This window comes from Phytophthora parasitica, assembly GCF_000247585.1.
Source record: "Phytophthora parasitica INRA-310 unplaced genomic scaffold supercont2.53, whole genome shotgun sequence".
NCBI lineage: Eukaryota > Oomycota > Peronosporomycetes > Peronosporales > Peronosporaceae > Phytophthora > Phytophthora nicotianae.
In genome coordinates, this window is record NW_008649039.1 from 36936 (window position 1) to 54607 (window position 17672).

General features: G+C 50.5%; 9 protein-coding genes across 24 annotated transcripts; 7 read left to right on the forward strand and 2 right to left on the reverse strand.

Annotated features, from left to right (window-relative positions):
* Window positions 1–82: 82 nt before the first annotated feature.
* On the forward strand, window positions 83–841 carry PPTG_16010 (hypothetical protein; the record flags this gene model as incomplete). The annotated part of the gene is made up of 1 exon (XM_008913243.1): window positions 83–841. One exon carries the CDS (start codon window positions 83–85, stop codon window positions 710–712), a length of 630 nt encoding a protein of 209 aa, XP_008911491.1. The 3' UTR covers window positions 713–841.
* A 548-nt stretch (window positions 842–1389) lies between these two features.
* PPTG_16011 lies at window positions 1390–2844 on the forward strand. 2 transcript variants are annotated; one of them, XM_008913245.1, is made up of 2 exons: window positions 1390–1864; window positions 1958–2844. In XM_008913245.1, the coding sequence occupies exons 1-2, from the start codon at window positions 1564–1566 to the stop codon at window positions 2740–2742; spliced, it is 1086 nt and encodes a 361-aa protein (XP_008911493.1). In that variant the 5' UTR covers window positions 1390–1563; the 3' UTR covers window positions 2743–2844. The 2 variants fall into 2 exon arrangements, with proteins under 2 accessions (XP_008911493.1, XP_008911492.1); XM_008913244.1 differs by having other exon boundaries at window positions 1390–2844.
* A 537-nt stretch (window positions 2845–3381) lies between these two features.
* PPTG_16012 (hypothetical protein) lies at window positions 3382–4514 on the forward strand (the record flags this gene model as incomplete). Its single annotated transcript, XM_008913246.1, has 3 exons — window positions 3382–3739; window positions 3798–3874; window positions 3942–4514. The coding sequence occupies 3 exons, from the start codon at window positions 3382–3384 to the stop codon at window positions 4512–4514; spliced, it is 1008 nt and encodes a 335-aa protein (XP_008911494.1).
* A 220-nt stretch (window positions 4515–4734) lies between these two features.
* On the forward strand, window positions 4735–5875 carry PPTG_16013 (hypothetical protein; the record flags this gene model as incomplete). The annotated part of the gene is made up of 3 exons (XM_008913247.1): window positions 4735–5238; window positions 5305–5432; window positions 5509–5875. The coding sequence occupies 3 exons, from the start codon at window positions 4735–4737 to the stop codon at window positions 5873–5875; spliced, it is 999 nt and encodes a 332-aa protein (XP_008911495.1).
* A 354-nt stretch (window positions 5876–6229) lies between these two features.
* Window positions 6230–7976, forward strand: PPTG_16014 (ribosomal protein L22). Its single transcript, XM_008913248.1, has 2 exons — window positions 6230–7274; window positions 7342–7976. Exon 1 carries the CDS (start codon window positions 6335–6337, stop codon window positions 6905–6907), a length of 573 nt encoding a protein of 190 aa, XP_008911496.1. The 5' UTR covers window positions 6230–6334; the 3' UTR covers window positions 6908–7274; window positions 7342–7976.
* Window positions 7271–7771, reverse strand: PPTG_16015 (hypothetical protein; the record flags this gene model as incomplete). Its single annotated transcript, XM_008913249.1, has 1 exon — window positions 7271–7771. One exon carries the CDS (start codon window positions 7769–7771, stop codon window positions 7271–7273), a length of 501 nt encoding a protein of 166 aa, XP_008911497.1.
* Window positions 7977–8199: 223 nt separating the features above from the next.
* Window positions 8200–11991, forward strand: PPTG_16016 (hypothetical protein; the record flags this gene model as incomplete). Its single annotated transcript, XM_008913250.1, has 1 exon — window positions 8200–11991. The coding sequence occupies one exon, from the start codon at window positions 8200–8202 to the stop codon at window positions 11989–11991; it is 3792 nt and encodes a 1263-aa protein (XP_008911498.1).
* A 59-nt stretch (window positions 11992–12050) lies between these two features.
* PPTG_16017 (hypothetical protein) lies at window positions 12051–14129 on the forward strand (the record flags this gene model as incomplete). The annotated part of the gene is made up of 1 exon (XM_008913251.1): window positions 12051–14129. A coding segment is annotated over one exon (1912 nt), but the record flags the coding sequence as incomplete, so codon positions are not given.
* PPTG_16018 (hypothetical protein) lies at window positions 13947–17588 on the reverse strand. 15 transcript variants are annotated; one of them, XM_008913254.1, is made up of 13 exons: window positions 17397–17587; window positions 17224–17313; window positions 16914–17105; window positions 16764–16841; window positions 16471–16695; window positions 16325–16408; window positions 16202–16258; window positions 16079–16135; window positions 15610–16020; window positions 15484–15543; window positions 14867–15397; window positions 14720–14800; window positions 13957–14645 (listed from the first exon to the last, which is right to left on the reverse strand). In XM_008913254.1, exons 1-13 carry the CDS (start codon window positions 17527–17529, stop codon window positions 14152–14154), a joined length of 2493 nt encoding a protein of 830 aa, XP_008911502.1. In that variant the 5' UTR covers window positions 17530–17587; the 3' UTR covers window positions 13957–14151. The 15 variants fall into 15 exon arrangements, with proteins under 15 accessions (XP_008911509.1, XP_008911514.1, XP_008911513.1 ...); XM_008913261.1 differs by having other exon boundaries at window positions 13947–14800; window positions 17397–17588; XM_008913253.1 differs by having other exon boundaries at window positions 14720–15397; window positions 17397–17588.
* Window positions 17589–17672: the final 84 nt, after the last annotated feature.

Genomic DNA, 17672 nt, shown 5'->3' on the forward strand with positions numbered 1-17672 from the left:
GGACCACTTTGGGCTGAAAGACGTGGCAATTGCGTCGTCCGATGAAAACTCAAACACGCAGACACTCTCCACGCTCACTGCCATGTCCACGGATGCCGATGTGATGGCTACCATTAAGAAGATTAATACGCACGGTTACGGTAACCGCGCGTCGGATCGAGCGCCGTTGAAAGCGCTTGTCAAGAAGGTCAAGAAGAAATTCTGGGACTCTGAGTATGGTGAAAAGGACGCGACTGGACTCAGTCTGGCTCAGGCTGTTGCCAATAACATCAATGAGATGGGCGTGTCTGCGTTCGTGTATTGGCAACCGTTTGACGGCGGTGGCTGGGGCCTCATCAACTCGGCTCCGGGCAACATGACCATTGACACGGCCAACCCGAAGTACTACGCTTTGGCACAGTACTCACGCCACATTCGACCCGGTATGACCATCTTGTCAACGGATGATCTAAATACCGTCATGGCTTATGACACAAAGTCCAAACTGCTCGTGCTCACTACGGTGAATGCGGGTGATGCAGTTTCGAAGGTCACATACGATTTGGCGAGCTTCAAGGCCGTTGCTGGACCTGCTTCGGCTTGGACGACGGAGACGAGCGGCAAGGGAGCGCTGTATAAGTCGTCAACAGTGAAGCTGTCTAGTTCGACGTTCAGCGCATCGATTCCAGCTGCGTCGGTGATGACATTCGAGATTGAAGGGGTTGCTATGTAAGAAGCTTTAGTACATTGTACGGATTGCGAGTTGCTTGCCAGGTGCGCTAGCTAAAGCTGGGTTCCAAGTTCACCTTGGTAATCGCTTGTTTCAATTGCTTATTGTTCTGTTCAACGATTTCCCAACTTGTTTTGGCGTAACCACGGTCACACACAATGCGACACTATCATGGTTCCATCCTCCAAGTTGTCCTTGTCACGTTCGTCCCCACTGGGGATGAAGGTGATATCGACGTCGCGTTGAGCGGTATGACGGACCATTGCGCACTGTTTCACACCAGCGACCCAGTTCCAGCTCGTACTCGTCGGATCCTTGCTTGTTCATCCAGTCCAACCACAACGACTCCATGATTTAAAATGCCGGTATTTTATCTTGCCCCCTCGGCATCAATGGCCACGTTTGATCTGTCGAGTTTGGTCGGTACTTCGAAGGTCAGTTTATCAGGAACACTTATTAGCGCGTTGATCCCAACGCATCGGTAATGACCTTTGAAGTGCAGGAAGCTGCTCCTTTCGTCCTTGGCAGCCACACAGCAAATGTGACGCATAACAAAGTAACGAAGCATCCATAATTCCGAACACGCATATCCTTGTACGCGGTGAAAATTCGCTACCTTGAGGCTCACCAACACCACGAATAAGAGCTGTGTACGGGTACATTTCACGCAGGTATAGTATGTCCGAAGTTCATGCATCTTACGTGCACTTCGTCCTCGTCCTCGGACATGCTGCTGGGCCAGCAGCGCTGGCGTAAAGAAGCCTTTGACAAGAAGAATAAGATCGGCCAATCAAATCGCTCCTCCAGGCTGACGCTGTCACTCCGAGAAACACCACTTCGAGCACAGTAAGACGATGGTAATCACCTCGGAGGTTCCAGCGCGGCCTGGCCAGCTCACGACGGGGTTTCTGCAGCAGATACTGCAGGTTTCGTATCCATCATATCGCGTGGTCGAATTCCAGTGGGAGCCCATGAACCTCGGGGTCATCGCTGAGGTGGTGATCATCACAGTGGAGTTCGAGTGTAATGCCGACAGCGGAGAGGCCAAGAGGGCGGAGAAGCGTTTTGTGGGGAAGTTCCTGCGACCGGAATTCCCGTTCGAGTCCATGTTCTCGGTGGAATCGAAGTTCTATAACAAGTTCACGACCAAGAAAGGTGACGCAGTCATGAAAAACACGGTGAACATGGTGGGGTTCCCGTTTGCTATCCCGACTGCAATATTCACGTCCAATGTACTCATTGTGTTAGAATGCGTTGAGTCGGTGAAGACCTTCACATGTGTGGATGGCAGCCCGCCGCACCACATCCCGATCTTAGTGACAAAGCTCGCGCAGATGCACGCTCGCTTCTGGAACCACGACTGCAACGGACTCGCAATCCCTGCAGGGATTGGCAGCCAACTTACAGGTGAAGAGAAAAGATTGCAGTTTCCAGACTGCTGGATGGACTTCTTGAATGATGTGCCGTTGGAAAGCAGCGAGAAAACGAAGTTGACAGTGCTCTGCCAACGTCTAAGCCAAAAGCCAGACCAGCTCAAAGTAGTGCACGACATGGTGGACAACGGCCCGTCTTGTTTAATTCATGGTGATTTCCACATTGCAAATATGCTCCTACCGACGGATGGCACGGAGAACGAGGTTACGTGGCTTCTGGATTGGGCGACGTGCGGAAAGGGTAACCCGCTGCGAGATCTCGCCTTCTTCTTTATCGTCAGCGTCCAAGCAAGTCATCGCCAAGCAGAGGAAGCACAGTGTCTGGAAATTTATCACAAGGCGTTAACAGCAGAGACGGGAGCTGTGCGCTTGTCACTGGAAGAGCTGCACCGACAGTATAAGGTGTGCGTGCTCAACCAATTCTTGATTTTGGTAGTCTTCGACAGCCTCAGCAAGAGCCTGGCGGCAAATGCAAAGACGGAAAGGCTCCGGGTGGAGCTGGACGAACATTTCCGAGAGGTGAACCGTCGTTCATGCTTGAGCGTGTTGGATAACCTCAGTGAGAAGGACTTCCAACTTCTGGAAGCCCGATGCCCGTGACAACCTTTTGACTGCGTAGCACCTGTAACTTCAAAATGAAGCCATGTCTGTCCTTACTTCATTTTGCACGTTAACTAACTTTATCTACATCTATGCCAGCCTTCTTCATACATTCACCACAACAGGATGACGCCCTCGCTGCATGAGCGTATAGCAGATTACGATACGCGTACGTTGTGATGCGCAGTAGGTCGGCAGGCATTGGACAAGGGCTGTGTAACTATTATATAGAGCGAGACCAGCACCTTGCTGGTGGAAATATAAGGGATGGTGTTCGAGTTGCTGGAGGTTAAATTTCCGGTAGCTCTGCAATATCTTCCAGCAGTGTTGCCATAATGGCAATGCCATTGACAAAGCCACCAATGGTCCATTGTTGGTTTCGAAGTGTGGCAGCAAATTCAACGGGATCAGTACAGTTGGTGCTATGACTTTTCTATGCGTTGCCTGTGAGAGCTAGTGTACCCGATTTTTAATGAAACTTCGCCGTATTTTTCATGTGCCACACAATTCGGTCACATTAGTATTGCTAATACAACAGTCCAGTCTGTATCTACAGCTCTATACCGCTGACACGTCTTCGTGTGGCACAAAAGAAGAACCAGGCAGGAGCACACCTCGACCCCGCAGCGCCGATCGAACATGGCGCGCTCGATTCCGAAACCCAATCCGATCCTGGACACCCTGCTGGTGAGCCTGCTCGTGTGCGAGCTTGGGGTCATCACACACACGCTGTGGGATGACAAGCAGATGCTTTACATCCTCATCGCCATGTTCTTCGTGGTGGCGCTTGCTGTCAAGCTGACCAAGGCCTCGTTTGCTATCGGAGGCGGTTGGTTCTCGCGTACCTTCTTGCAGCATCTAGGAGACCCGCTCAAGAAGGCGGTAACCATGAAGAAGTGGTGCGATCAGTCATGGCAGCTCGTTATTCACGTGTCAATGACTATCTTCGAGCTGTACGTGCTCCGCGATGAGACGTGGTGGCAGGACACGACGACACGTAAGGACCATATTATTCTTACGACACTAAGGCGTCGGCCTGACTGATTTTTATGCAGTGTGGAATCAGGGAACGGATACGGGCGTGTTCCCGACGCAGAAGTTCAGCACCAAGCTACTTTACATCACCCAACTGGTGAGACTCATGCGAATGACAAGTTGCTACGAGTGGTCTAACGTTATACTTATGTTATCCACCATAGGCCATTTGGATTTACACTGCGTTCTCGTGCAAGTTCTTGGAGGAGATCCGTAAGGACTATTTGGTCATGATGACCCACCACGTCGTCACGATCGCGCTTGTTACGTGGTCGTACGCGGTTGGCTTTTTACCGGTTGGTGTGGTCGTGCTACTGCTCCACGACATGACTGACATCCCGCTCGACATGCTGAAGATGGCCAACTACCTCAAGATGGAAGGCGTCCCGGGACTGTTCACGAGCGAGATCCTGTTCGTTATCACGATCGTGCTGTGGTTCTACTACCGCATCTACCAGTACCCGACCAAGCTACTTTACACCACCATGGTGGAGAACCGCGAGGCTAGCATGGCTATGGTGGACGCTCACGACTTCACACAACTGTTCCCACACCCAGGCCCTCCGTCGTGGCTGCTCTTCAACGTGCTGCTCACGACGCTGTACTGTCTGCACATTTGGTGGGGACTCCTGTTGGTGCGGGTACTCATTGGCGTGGTAACCAAGGGTGCCCACGATACCGCAAAGGAAGAGTACGAAGGCACGTCCGATTCGGATAACGAGAGCAAAGAAGACTAGAAGGTAAACACGCTGATGCATGGCAAGACTAGAGTGAGGAGGAAAAGTCATTTTGATCGAGAGAAAAAAAAAATTGTGCAGGTTGCTACATGTACGGCGAAATAGTTGCAAGCTTCGACTAACCTCCCAGATTGTATATCAATTTAAAAGGTTTTTTTTGCCGCGTGCAAATTTTTTTTTGACAACCAGTGCGTGGCGCGTGGGATAAAAGGCAGGCACCATGATGGAAGCGTTGGGTGAGGCACCACCCGTGTCCATGGAGTCGCTGGTGACGGAGGACTCTATTGTGACCGCGCTGCGAGAGATTCTCCCGCAGATGAACGCAGATACGGCGACGCTGAAGGTGATAATGCAGAAGCTGGCGATTCGCTTCGGCATGGAGTTCGCCGATATCAAAGCGCAGTGGAGGCCTCGAATCAAGGAGCTCCTGCCGGATATGCTCGAGCTGTGCCCAGGTGGGGGTGCTTCCGAAAGTGAAAACGAAAACGCTGAAGCTGATGGCCAAGAAGGACACGACGACGATGAAGAGGAGGAGGTTGATCTACGACCCAGCAGGAAACGCACTGCTAGCAAACGTAACGCAGTGGTGGATGCGAGCGATGACGAAGGAGACGCGGATGAGGTCAATGACAGCGATGCAAGTGAAGCTAGACTAGAAGAGGATGAAGAAGCTGAGAGCGGGGATGAAGACGATGTTGCCCCAGTGAAAAAGAAGCGGGCAACGGTAAGAACTTCGCTTTGGTCATCATTCGAATTGTGTGCTGATGTATTTGTTTTATATGTGATACAGACTGAAACCAAGAAGCGGAAGAGCAAGGAATCTGCGCCACCAGCGAAAAAGGCGAAAACAGTCAAGCAGGTAGACCCACCAGGACTTGCCTCGTTGAAGGAACTGGGCCGCGCGGCTGGTGTTCTCAAGTGCGTATAGTGTAGTGGTTTGAGATCGACATGCGCGATATATGAGACTGATCATGTTTGATGTTGTATCATTCAGCCCTCGAGTGTACAAACTCCTGAAGGCAGCGGAAACAACAGACGAAGCTGAGGAAATTTTGCGTGAACGATTGCAGGATGCTGGAATATCTTTTAACGGGTCGTATCCAACGAGCCGCGACATTAGCGCCGCTAAGAGAAAACACGCGAAGGAGAAGGAGCTGGAGGGCATCGACACTAGCTTGATCATCACAGGCGGTCGATCGCGTCGTGGATCTGGGCAGCGCATCTCATACAAGGAAGAACCTATCAGCGGCGAAGATGATAACACCGAAGAGGATGACGAGGATAAGGAAGACGCTGATGAAGAAGGAGATAGCGATGAATCAGTGGCCAGCGATTCAGACGCGTCGGAAGCAGCGTTTTAAACTGAAATTGTGGTGACGGGACAATTGCATGTGAAGTATCGGTGACTCGGACGCGTCGAAGCGTTGTTTTAAGCTGAAATTGTGTCCCAGCGTAATGACGGCGCAAATGCATGTGAAGTACAGTAAGGTTAGTTTGCTACAGCTAATAGAGAGAGTTGCCTTTGCTGGGTCAACTAGTTGCCGGGCGTTAAATTTGTCCCGCACGGTAGTCCATCTGTCCGCTATTTTACTTGGAATTTGTAAGCCATTTTTGAGGTTGTTCAGGTGTATACATTTCGATACATTTCTTTTTGAAGCTGGATAAAATATGTATACAAAGTAATTACGCTGATTGGCTAAAATATGTCGAAATTTAGTAGGCCGGGTGATTGGTGGTGGGAGCGCGTGGACTGTTTGGTGTTGGGGGAGACAGCATTTGCCGCTCACCAGTTTCCAGAACCCGAACGTGAAGCAAGAATCATGCCGTCCTACAGCCAGGAACCTGAAGATGCTCAGCGTGCCGCTAAGGCCCGTGGCTCGCACCTTCGCGTGCACTTTAAGCACTGCCGTGAGGTCAGCCACGCCATCAAGGGCATGCCCCTGAACAAGGCTAAGAGCTTCTTGCAGGCCGTGCTCGAGTACAAGCAGGCTGTGCCCTTCACGAAGTTCACGGGCGGCTGCGGCCGTCACGCTCAGGGCAAGCTCCGCGGTGCCGCTGGTGACAAGTGCAAGTGGCCCCAGAAGGCCACCAAGATCATTCTGGACCTTGTGAAGAACGCTGAGGCCAACGCCGAGGTTAAGGGCCTGGACACGGACCTGCTGTACATCTCGCACGCTCAGGCCAACGCCGCCATTAAGCAGCGCCGTCGCACTTACCGTGCTCACGGCCGCATTGGCCCCTACATGTCCAACCCGGCCCACATTGAGCTGATCCTGACGGAGAAGCGCGCTAACGTTGCCAAGGCCGTGGAGGAGGCCAAGCCCGTCAAGGTTTCCCGCAAGCGTCAGGCCCAGCTGCGCCTCAAGTCGGGTGGCGGTGTCCCGGCCAACTAAGTTGCTTTTTGACGCATGGGATATCTCTTGGCTGGAAACACGAACGGTCAGTCGGGAACGAGCGACTGTAGACGCGAGGGGGTGGCAAAAAGTTTGCTAAAACTTTTTAATACAGCCTTGCCGAGAAATGGGTTCTACTGATGCAGTGTATGTTGCCAAGAGAGCAAGAGGGTTTTCCAGTTCGTCTTCAATGGTGTGTCCACGCGTGGGTCGTTGTGGTTGGTTTGCTTGGTGCGTGCAGGTGCAGGTACAGGTTCGGCAGCGTCAGGACAGACGACAATTTTAGGTTCGCCGGATACGAGGCGCGTAGGATGACAGCGGTGAGCTGTGGTTTGCTAGAGGGATGATTATTGCCAGAACCAGCTAGGTAATCTGATCTGTTTGCTGTGCTCCGACGATGACCAAGTCACTGACAATAGCTCGGCTGTTTGTAGTTCTGAAAACCGAAGATAGCAAGTGGATCCAAGCTTGCAATCGATGTCGTGCTGGGAAATGGACTACCCAAACTTGCAGCGTACTCGGGTCTTGGATGGTCATCCACCACTTGGACGCACCACACGGATCGATCTCCTCTACGGACGTGACGAGACTGATGTTGTGAAGATGCATTACGTGCTTGAAGTTTCCATAGTGCAGGAGGTGCTGAGCTTGGTCGAGATGCAAGTGTTGCTTCCTCTTCTGCATTTTCGGCATGAAGAACCCCACAGGCTCTTCGATGTAAAGCCACTCGCTCCCTGTAGCCACGCTGTCAGCGTCACTTATTGTACTGTCCTCATCGCATGTGTCAGTGTCGCTATGTGCCGTCTTCTGTCTTGATGGACACTGGGACGGAAAGCGCCGCCAAATTGCTCCGGCACCGAGCATCAGTATAGCTGCTTCCTGAAGACTTGTTTGTACTGAAATGCATCTTGCCAAATACATCTCGCAACGTCACTTTGGTGCCGCTACTCAAAAAGCTCGAACACATGGTGCTTATCACTCAGAAATAGACTTGGCAATTCATTGACCATTGGTGCTGTTAACCAATCTTAGCAACCCGATGAGCATCTTAAGCTACTCCGTCCACGAGCATGGTTAAATATATACATGTAGTAAAGCGCATGACTTCATCAAAAGCTTGCTGCAAGTGACCGGTCAAAACTTTTTGAGTCAAAAGTTTCTTGAGACAGTACCCAAATTTCATTCGGTAATACCCATAATAATACCCATTTTTGTATTGAGTTCTTCAATTCGAGGACCTAATTTTGGCGGGTGTGGACCGCGCACACTTGCAAACCGCGCGCAACGTCAAGATGAAGCCGAAGACACAGAGTTCTCTGCTAAGTTTCTTCAGCCCTCCGTCGTCGGAGGGCGGGTCGTCCAAGAAGAAGAACGCAGCCACTGCCTCGGCCAGCAGCAACGGCAGCTCCAAGAAGAAAGCGGCCGCCAAATCGGCGACAAAACGCGAGTCGCTGGGCACCATCCGCAAAAAGATCGAGTTCTCACCCAAACTTAAGCAAAAAATTACGGCGAAGAAGAAAAAGACCGAAGATGTGGAGATGGAGGGTGCGGAGAAGGTGTCGGGCGTAGGCTCTAAGCGCAAAGCGTACGAGGATTTCCTGGGCACGAGCTCTGAGGAAGATGAGCCTGTGAAGTCGAGCAAGACCAATAAAGAGGAACCGCCAAAGAAACGAACCGGGAAAATTGTCATTAAAGACGATGATGACTCGGAGGAGGAGCCTGTGGCCCCGGCTTCTCGTCGTAAGGGCAAGACAGCCACTCGCAACGTTGTAAGCAGCGAGGAAGAATGGGAGCAGGATAGTCCCGACGAAGGAGGTGATGGTGAAGAGTCGGAGTTCAGTGGCGCCGAGGAAGAACCTTCAGATGATGATATCGATGATCTGGTGGATGAAGAGTCTGAGGAAGAGTCCAAGCCGCCCAAGAAGCGGCGAAAGAGCGCTCCGGCAGTGACCAAGACGAAGAAAGTGCCAGCAAAGTCCTTTTTGTCTCCTCCACCTACAAAGAAGAAGTGGGGGAACGGCACGCCAACGTCAACCAACAAGAAGTCGGCACAGCTGGCCGATGGCCCGGACTTGCTCAGCTCTGTGGCTGGTGCTGGCAACCACATTCACGATGCCTTGCCTTGGCTGCACGAGAAACGGCGTGATATTAACGGTAACACATCAGACTCTCCAGATTACGACCCACGCACATTGAAAGTCCCTCCTGAGTTCCTGAAGAAGGAAACTCCAGCAATGGTGCAGTGGTGGGAAGTCAAGTCGCAGAACATGGACACTGTTCTGTTTTTCAAGGTTGGCAAGTTCTACGAGTTGTTCCATATGGATGCCGACGTTGGCTTCAAGGAGCTGAACCTGATCTACATGAAGGGAGATAAGGCGCACTCAGGCTTCCCTGAGATCGCGTACTCCAAAATGTCGGCTCAACTGGTTGCCAAGGGCTATCGTGTCGCTCGAGTGGAACAAACAGAAACCCCCGACATGCTAAAGGTTCGCAACAGCACGTTAGCAAAGAAGGCCAAGGTTGTTCGGCGTGAGGTATGCTCTTTACTGTCTATCGGCACGAATACTGTGAGCTTTTTGGATGCTCCTATTTCGTCTCAAGACCAAGTGTCCAAGCACCTGCTCGCACTTAAAGAAGCTTTCGACGCTACGCAGAAATCTGTACGCTTTGGTGTATGCATGGTGGATTGCTCTACTGGCGCCTTCCAGCTGTCTGAGTTTGACGATACTGAGCAGCGAGACCGTCTGAAGACACTGTTCGCTCAATTTTACATTGTGGAGATTGTGACGGAGCGATTTAACGTCTCCGACGACACGAAAATGGTGCTAAAGCATGCTGCACCAGCTGCAATTCGCTCATCACTGCGAGTGGGGAAAGAGTTTTGGGATGCCTCGAAAACAATCGATGAAATCGAACGCGCGGGGTATTTCAAGGAGCATGGATGGCCAGAAGCTGTACTACATTTCCTAGAAATGGATAAAGTCGTCAAGCCCGAGGGACAACTCGCAATCAGCGCTCTGGGCGGTTGCATTTGGCACCTGCGACGTAGTATTATCGACCAAGAGTTGCTGTCACTGTGTAACTTTAAGAGGTACAAACCTTCGGACGAGGAAGCACGAGAAGCACGAGTAAATAGGTCTGCTGCAAAGGCTGAGTTGAAACAGCAGTATGTCGTGCTGGACTCGCAGACTATCCAGAACCTGGAAGTGCTTTGCAACAGCTTTAATGGCTCGCGCTCGGGATCACTCATCGATATCATGGACAAGACAGTGACAAGCTTTGGTCGCCGTATGTTCCAGGAATGGGTACTCAAGCCTTTGTGCAAGATCGGCGATATTCAAGAGCGCCTGGATGCCGTTGAAGAGCTTGGTAACAGTGGTGATTTGATGATGGAGATCCGCGAGTTCCTTCGTAAACTACCGGACTTGGAGCGTTTGCTGTCTCGAATTCATGCGCTTGGATCTGCGTATCGCTCGAAGGAACACCCAGACAGCCGTGCAATTATGTACGAGTCACAGATATACAACGTCCGCAAGATCAAGGATTTCCTTGCAGTGCTCAATGGATTCGACGATGCTATGAACCTCACCCTTGAACTGGGTCCTCGCCTATCGCAGTCTAAGTCGCCAATTCTCCAGTCGCTATTGAAGAGGTACACTATCGAGGACGGAGTACAGCCGGACGTTAAGCATGGACACTTTCCTGATCTTACAGAGAAGTTGGAGTTCTTCAAGCGCTGCTTTGACCAAGCGTCGGCCAAAAAGAGCGGTGTGATCATACCTCAAGCTGGTGTAGACCCCGAGTTCGATGCAGCTTGTGAGGAGATCTCTCAGGTTGAAGCCGAGCTAGCGGAATATTTGAGCGAACAGCGTACTGCACTGCGCTGTCGACAGATTTCCTACTGGGGCAAGAAAAAAGAGGATCGTTACCAATTGGAAGTCCCTGAAAGCGCTTTGTCGAAGCAACCGAAAGAGTACGAGCTTAAATCTCGTAAGAAAGGGTACAAGCGCTTCCACACCCCAACAATCCGTGCATTACTGAAGCGGTTGGCTACTGCGGAGGAGCAGAAGGAGGAGGCGCTCAAGGATCAGACACGACGCATTTTCCACAAATTTGACGAAGACTACAAGTACTGGATGAAGGCAGTGCAATGTCTGGCTGTGCTGGACTGCTTAGTCAGTCTCGGGTTACTCAGCAGCCAGAGCGAAGGATACACAAAGCCCGAGGTGGTGACAGCAAGCACTGCGAATGATGGGAAACCTTTCATCAACATTAAAGAGGGCGTGCATCCGTGCGTTGCTGCAACCTACGGCAGTGGCGATTTCATCCCGAATGACGCGCGACTCGGTATCGAAGGAAAGGGTCAAATGGTTCTCCTCAGTGGACCAAATATGGGCGGAAAGTCGACGTTGCTGCGCCAAACGTGCGTGTTGACGCTCATGGCTCAGATTGGCAGCTTCGTTCCTGCTGCCAAGTGCCGTCTTAGTCCCGTCGATCGTATTTTCACTCGCATTGGGGCGTCCGACCGCATTCTTGCTGGCCAGAGTACTCTTTTCGTGGAGCTGGCCGAGACTGCGACGATCCTGAACCACGCGACCAGCCACTCGCTTGTCATTCTGGACGAATTGGGCCGAGGAACGTCGACGTTCGACGGTACGGCCATCGCGTACTCGGTTGTCGAGCATTTGTTGAGCGATATCCAGTGCCGAACTATGTTCGCAACACACTATCACTCACTGGTTGAAGAGTACGTGGGAGACGACAGAGTATCGCTGGGTCACATGGGATGCATCGTCGACCCTGAGAACGACCGCAAGGTGACATTCCTGTACAAGTTGGAGGACGGCATGTGCCCCAAGAGCTACGGTATCAACGTGGCGATGTTGGCCAAGCTACCGGACGAAGTGATCGAATGCGCTGCGAAAAAGTCGGAGCAGTTTGAGCGCTCCTTGCAAGCCAATTCACACGCAGAGCTCGAGAGCATGCGACTCGCTCAAAAGGTGCGAGAAGTGCTAGCTGAGGGTGAACCAGGGGTAAACAAACTCAAACAATTATGGGAGCAAGCACGTAGCATTCGCACTTGAAATGTAGCCATCTGACGTCAGTAATACTGAAATAAGCAAATCCATAATTCATAGCTCAAAATGCGTCAAGGGGTTCAGTCGCTGGTGGAGTTGACTGTGGTGGCTGTGGCGCTCTACACGCCAGTGCAGGAGCTGCTAGAATATGTGGAGTTCCTACCCAGCCGTATCCGCGACCAGTTGTTCCGTGAGTTGTCCAATTTCCGGCTGCGTGAGATGGAGATGGCGTGGGAGGCGGCTGCACAACAGGAGCCACCGGAACCTCGTGATGGATACGAACCCCAGGCCGGTGACAAGTTCTTGTTCGACCGAGAAACACAGCGTGTATGGGAGCAGCGTATGAACACAGCGAGATTGGGCTACGGGCCGATCTCCATTGAGAACACGGCAGCTGCACACGGACGCAGACGCAACACGCGACACGTGTTCTGGGAGCACCAATTTCGTTCTTTGCTCAAACTGCGTACGCCGCTGAAGCTTGCTGGACCAGTAGATGTTCTAGCGAAGTGCCAGAAGCTTTTTGTAAACGTCGTGGAGGTGCTAAAGGTGCACGGCCGCGAAGTCTGCGAAGATAATGTGAAGCTGATCCTTGCTCTTCGAAAGCTGCGAAGACTTGAAGTGCACCATCCAGAGCAGCAAAATACGTGCTGGAAGACTATGGGAAAATTGATTCAGGAGCATTCGCACCTAACGGAATTGGGCTTCTTTCATGGCAAGTTGAGTGATAACCAAATTGCTCAGATCCGGAATACACTGGTTGTAGTGAAGGCAACGCCGACATTAGACACAAAGTTGGATGTCAGTAGAATCACGACGTTGGAGCTGGTCTCGGTGAAGATTCGTTCAGAAGGATTTCGTCAATTGGTGGGTCTCGTGATGGCCATACCGCAGCTAACCCAGTTGAGGCTGAGCAATACTATCACGGATTTTGACACGAAGCTGCTCATCGACGCAGCATTTCGTGCTCCAAAGCTACAGCGTCTCTTCTTGGAACATAACGAGTTAGAAGATGACGCATTCATTGGTCTCACCAAAGTGCGAAAGCCACTGGCATTACGACACCTCCGTCTTAGCGACAATGACGTGTCGTCTACAACCGTGAGGGCGATCTGCGGCGCTACTATGGATGGTGTACTGAATCTACAGCGACTTGAATTGGCCAACAACGTACAGATCGGCGACCCGGGCATCCACGCATTGACACCAATGCTGGCTTCTCCAGATACTGAACAGGCCGCTGCGTTGACGCATCTAGACGTTCGTGGGTGCAATTTTGGACTCGAAGGTGCCACCAATCTGCTGTTGGCGTTGGGTCAGAACAAGACGGTCAAGCATTTGAATGTCGCTCAAAATTTCTTCGATGTTGGCTTTGGCGATGTGCTTGCAGACTTCTTGCTTACCAACGAATCAGTCACACATCTACAAGCGAATGGAGTTGGACTGGGACTAGCTGGTGTGTCTGCTCGATTGTTGACTGCGTTAGAGAGCAACACCACTCTTACGTCTATCTCGATGGGAGCCAATCGGTTACGAAATGATGGTGCCGCCGCAATAGTTCGATCACTGGTAAAGCGAGCTCAGGTGAAGCCATTCACATTGGTCGATTTAAGCGGAAATCTACTCACATTGAATGGATTGGCGACGATAGCTGACATCCTGGAAAATCTCACTAGCACCAATGCCAGATACACTGGTAGCTCTACATGTAGAAGGGATAGCATCGATGGAGAAGATCAGATTGATCGAAAGCGCCAGCGTACCTATAGCGTGGACAATCATAAAGACTCGCTGAGTCCACGAATCACCTGCAGCAAACCCATCGAAGAGCTTTGTCTGCTGAATAATGACTTTATCAGGAACGACGAATATGTGGGTGACAGTTCAATGCTAGTCGAATCCATTCGACGCTGCGTGGGCCATTTCAAGAGCAATGAATGGGCAACACAGCACCAAGTCTACGACGATGAAGTGTAGATCAATAGAAATGCATGTACTGACACTCAATATGTACCATTGCAGCTTGAGGAATTCGTTCAGATTACTACAATGCTCCCACACGGCTTCAAAAAGTTGGTTGACTACAATATAATTCTCTCGTAGACAACTTGGACGTCCAACAAACAGCAACAAGTCTTACACCATGACAATCCATGTCATTTCCATTTACCACTGTGACGAAAACGATTGTACATTCGTTTGACCGTATTGACGGTCAGCATACTGGTGTTGGCGCCACTGACGATCCTCCTTTTGCTCGATGAGAACACGCTGTTTCTCTTGTAGCTCAACCATGTGCGAATTTAAAGAGTCCAGAATGCTCTGTAGCGCGTGAGGAGTTTCCTCAAGTTCTCCATCCGAGCTAAGGCTGTCTACATCAGCCGATGGTTCATCGCCAGCATCCTCACTCTCATCTTCATCGTCGCCTTCGTCGTAACCTTCGTCTTCATCATCATCGTCATCTTTAGTTGTTGTCGATGGTTTCTCATCCAGACGGCGCTTCTTGGCCAAGTTAAAATTCTTTCCGTATTGCTCATCTTTGCCACGTTTGAATGGTTTCTTCGAAGCATGTTGCCCAGGAAGCAGGTTGTTCAAAGGACAATTGTCCTTTGAATGATGGTGGGTATCCTTCGTATCTGAAAAATTGCTCGAGCCGGACCCTGCATACGACAAACAAACACGAATGATCTTCTACACTTGAGTACTTGCATGGCCACAAAAAAACACTACGCACACGCGTTATCCGACGAGCCGACTGACTGGTTGTCATCGTCATCTAAGTCAGCATCACCGTCAGCTCCATCGTCCCATGTATCTGCTGGTCCCATCAATGTAACATAAGTTGATGGTAGGATATAATCGCAACTACGAGTCAACAAACCTGGACTGGATTGCTTTTCAGTAGTGCTCGAACTGTGTTCGTCCGCGCCATCTTCGTTGCCTGTCTGGGGTGTCTGGAGTGGCGAATCGGGAAGAGGAGATTGCTCATGTTCATGCTCGTCATCAAGTGCAGCATCCTCATTGCCTGTTTGAGGGGTCTGAGCTGGTGACTCGGGAAATGGAGATTGCTCGCCGTCGGGTTTGGCTTCAGCATCTCCATCGTGATTGTCTTCACCAACATCAGCATTACCACTATTTGATTGGGAAGTCTGCTGGACTGGAGGTTCGACTACCGGAGATTGATCCTGCCCACAATTCCCTCCATCCGCAATGCGTTCTTCAGAGCTGCGTGCCACAGTTGCATTCTCTTCAGCCGCTTTGCCTTGGGTATCAGCAGCGACCGAGGCATCCTTCACTTCATTGTCTGGTATATGGTCTTGCTCTTTTGTTTCGTGGTCGGAGGTTGCTATCGGCGAATTCGTGCCTGAAGCCGTCAAATCGAGATCTTCAAAGTCTTCTAAAGTGCCAAATCCTACAAACACATTGATACCCAATACACAAGGAAACGTAAAAAAAAACAGCTCGTACCGCAAGTAGTCTATCATCTGAACGACGTACGTTGCTTATACTGGATTAGAATGTGCTGTGCATTTGCGAAAAGATCATGGAACGTGACGTCTAGAATGAAAAACATCATGATTAGCATACTATGAAAAGTTCCGATGATCATCGCATTCTTTGTACCTGGTGTCAAACTTGCGATCTTGGAAAAGAAATCAACCAATTTGTTCGATCGGTACAAACCAATCGAGTGCTGCATGCACCGAAGGACATGATGCACCACTTTCTCCGTCCATTGGTACCGTTCTGCAATATCCCTAACAAACGACGCATAGTCGTTTGCCGGTAATGCACTCGCTGATCTTCCAGAACGATGTGACTGCTGCGCTGCACTCGTCTTATTGTTGCGAGACTGCCTTCCAACTGGCTTCGTTGTTGACAAAACTGCAGCACTTGATACTGACGGGTGGTCTGCGCTTGTGTCCCCGCTTGGTGTACCACGAGCTGCCATTGTTGACGACCGCAGCTTAGGTCGCGGTGACCAGATACTTTTGGCTCGTCGCTTCTTATGGCGCTCGGAATTCAGTCGGAGGCCTGTTAAACATACTTTGTCAGTGCAACTGTCCTTATAGCCGCATTACGCATTACGTACTCCGTGATTTAAGCGCTAGATATCCAAGCGCGTACGGGTCGTTGCGATCATTCCAATCTAACGCCGCAGCACATGAATTGTGAAATTAAACATGAACTAGCAGTCGAGCTTCAAGAAACTTACCTGCACTAAAAATCTTGTGCGCTTCTGAGCTTGGATCATAAATCGTGTCTGGCAAGTCTACGAACACCAGCAAATCCATGTCAAATTTTATCAAAAAACCATCGCAGTTCATCTGACACTTACTGGCTGCGCGAATCATTGTCGCCTTTTTCAAGAACTTCTCTCTCATGTCAGCGAGTTTATTCACGCATGACCCGTCCGTTCGGCCTATACAACAGATATTGTCAGCAACATGTATCGTGTCTAACTTGCGTTGATGATTCACTTACGCAACGCAATAGCCACACCATCCACGAGGTCTGAACTACCCGTCTTTTGAATCTGAGTAGTGATTCGAACAACAAAATCAACGAGGGCCTCCATCTCTTGTGACGACCACAGCTTAGGCGCTTTACTGGGCAGCACGGGTACTGTGTCTGCTCGACTGGAGGGTGGTACATCGGTGAAAATATCTTTCAAGAGCTCGAGGCGCTTTACTCCTATTCCTTTCCGCTCTGTTGATACGGCAACAAGTTCAGTTTTGCAATTCTGCACACCAAGCCAAACCTAGTGATGCACTTACGACGCATGCGGTGTTTCTCCCTCATAAATAATTCTCGTAGCGCGTAAAACTTGCTTTTCGTTTCGGCAATCGATTTGCCTGTGCGTGACCACAGTGAGTATCCTCGTGTAAAAGCTCCCTCCACACTGCATATAGAGCAGATAGACTTACCCCACACCTGCACTCGTTTAAAATATTTCTCTTGGTTGTCACTAAACCGATCGCGATACTGCTTGGCCTTTTGAAGGAAGCGACTGAGCTCGTCCGGCAACCACACTCCTCCAGCCCGGTTTTCCGGCAATTGTCGGATCGATTCGTAGATATGCTCGTAGACAAACATCTTGTGCCCGTTCATCACAATTACTGTCATCAATAAGTCATGCACAACACCCCATTAGGTTTGAAGGTTTCTGGTATAGCTGGATAGCCATTTCAAGTCTCCAATTATTGTCATTGCAGTGGCTGAAGTCGTCCACCCTACCGTCCGTCCGGAAATTCTTGGTACTGAGTGTGAGCCCGAACTGATCCATCAACGCCCGTACCATCTCCAGGATCTCCGACGCCGCCTTATCTATCCGTAGCCAAGTGGTAGCAAAGCAGACTCAGCTCCAGCTCACTATGGTATCCAATATCTGCATTAAAAAAGTATACTACCTGGCAGCTCTGCCCGCATAACCTCAGCAAACTGACTATCAGACGCGTAGACGTAGTACAGCAGATGCTTCCGGAAGAGCGTCAGCAGCGCCAGGACGTCTTCATCGTTCCAGCCTCTGAGCCTCACGAGCATCTTGTCCCCGTTGCCAAGGCAGTCAAGTTTGACCACCACAGTTGTTTCCCAAAGCTGAAGTAACGTTAGCTGAGGTTAGGTATGTATTTCTAATTTTATAACTTTCTATTTTTAAATTTAATATTAACCTAAAAATTATCCGT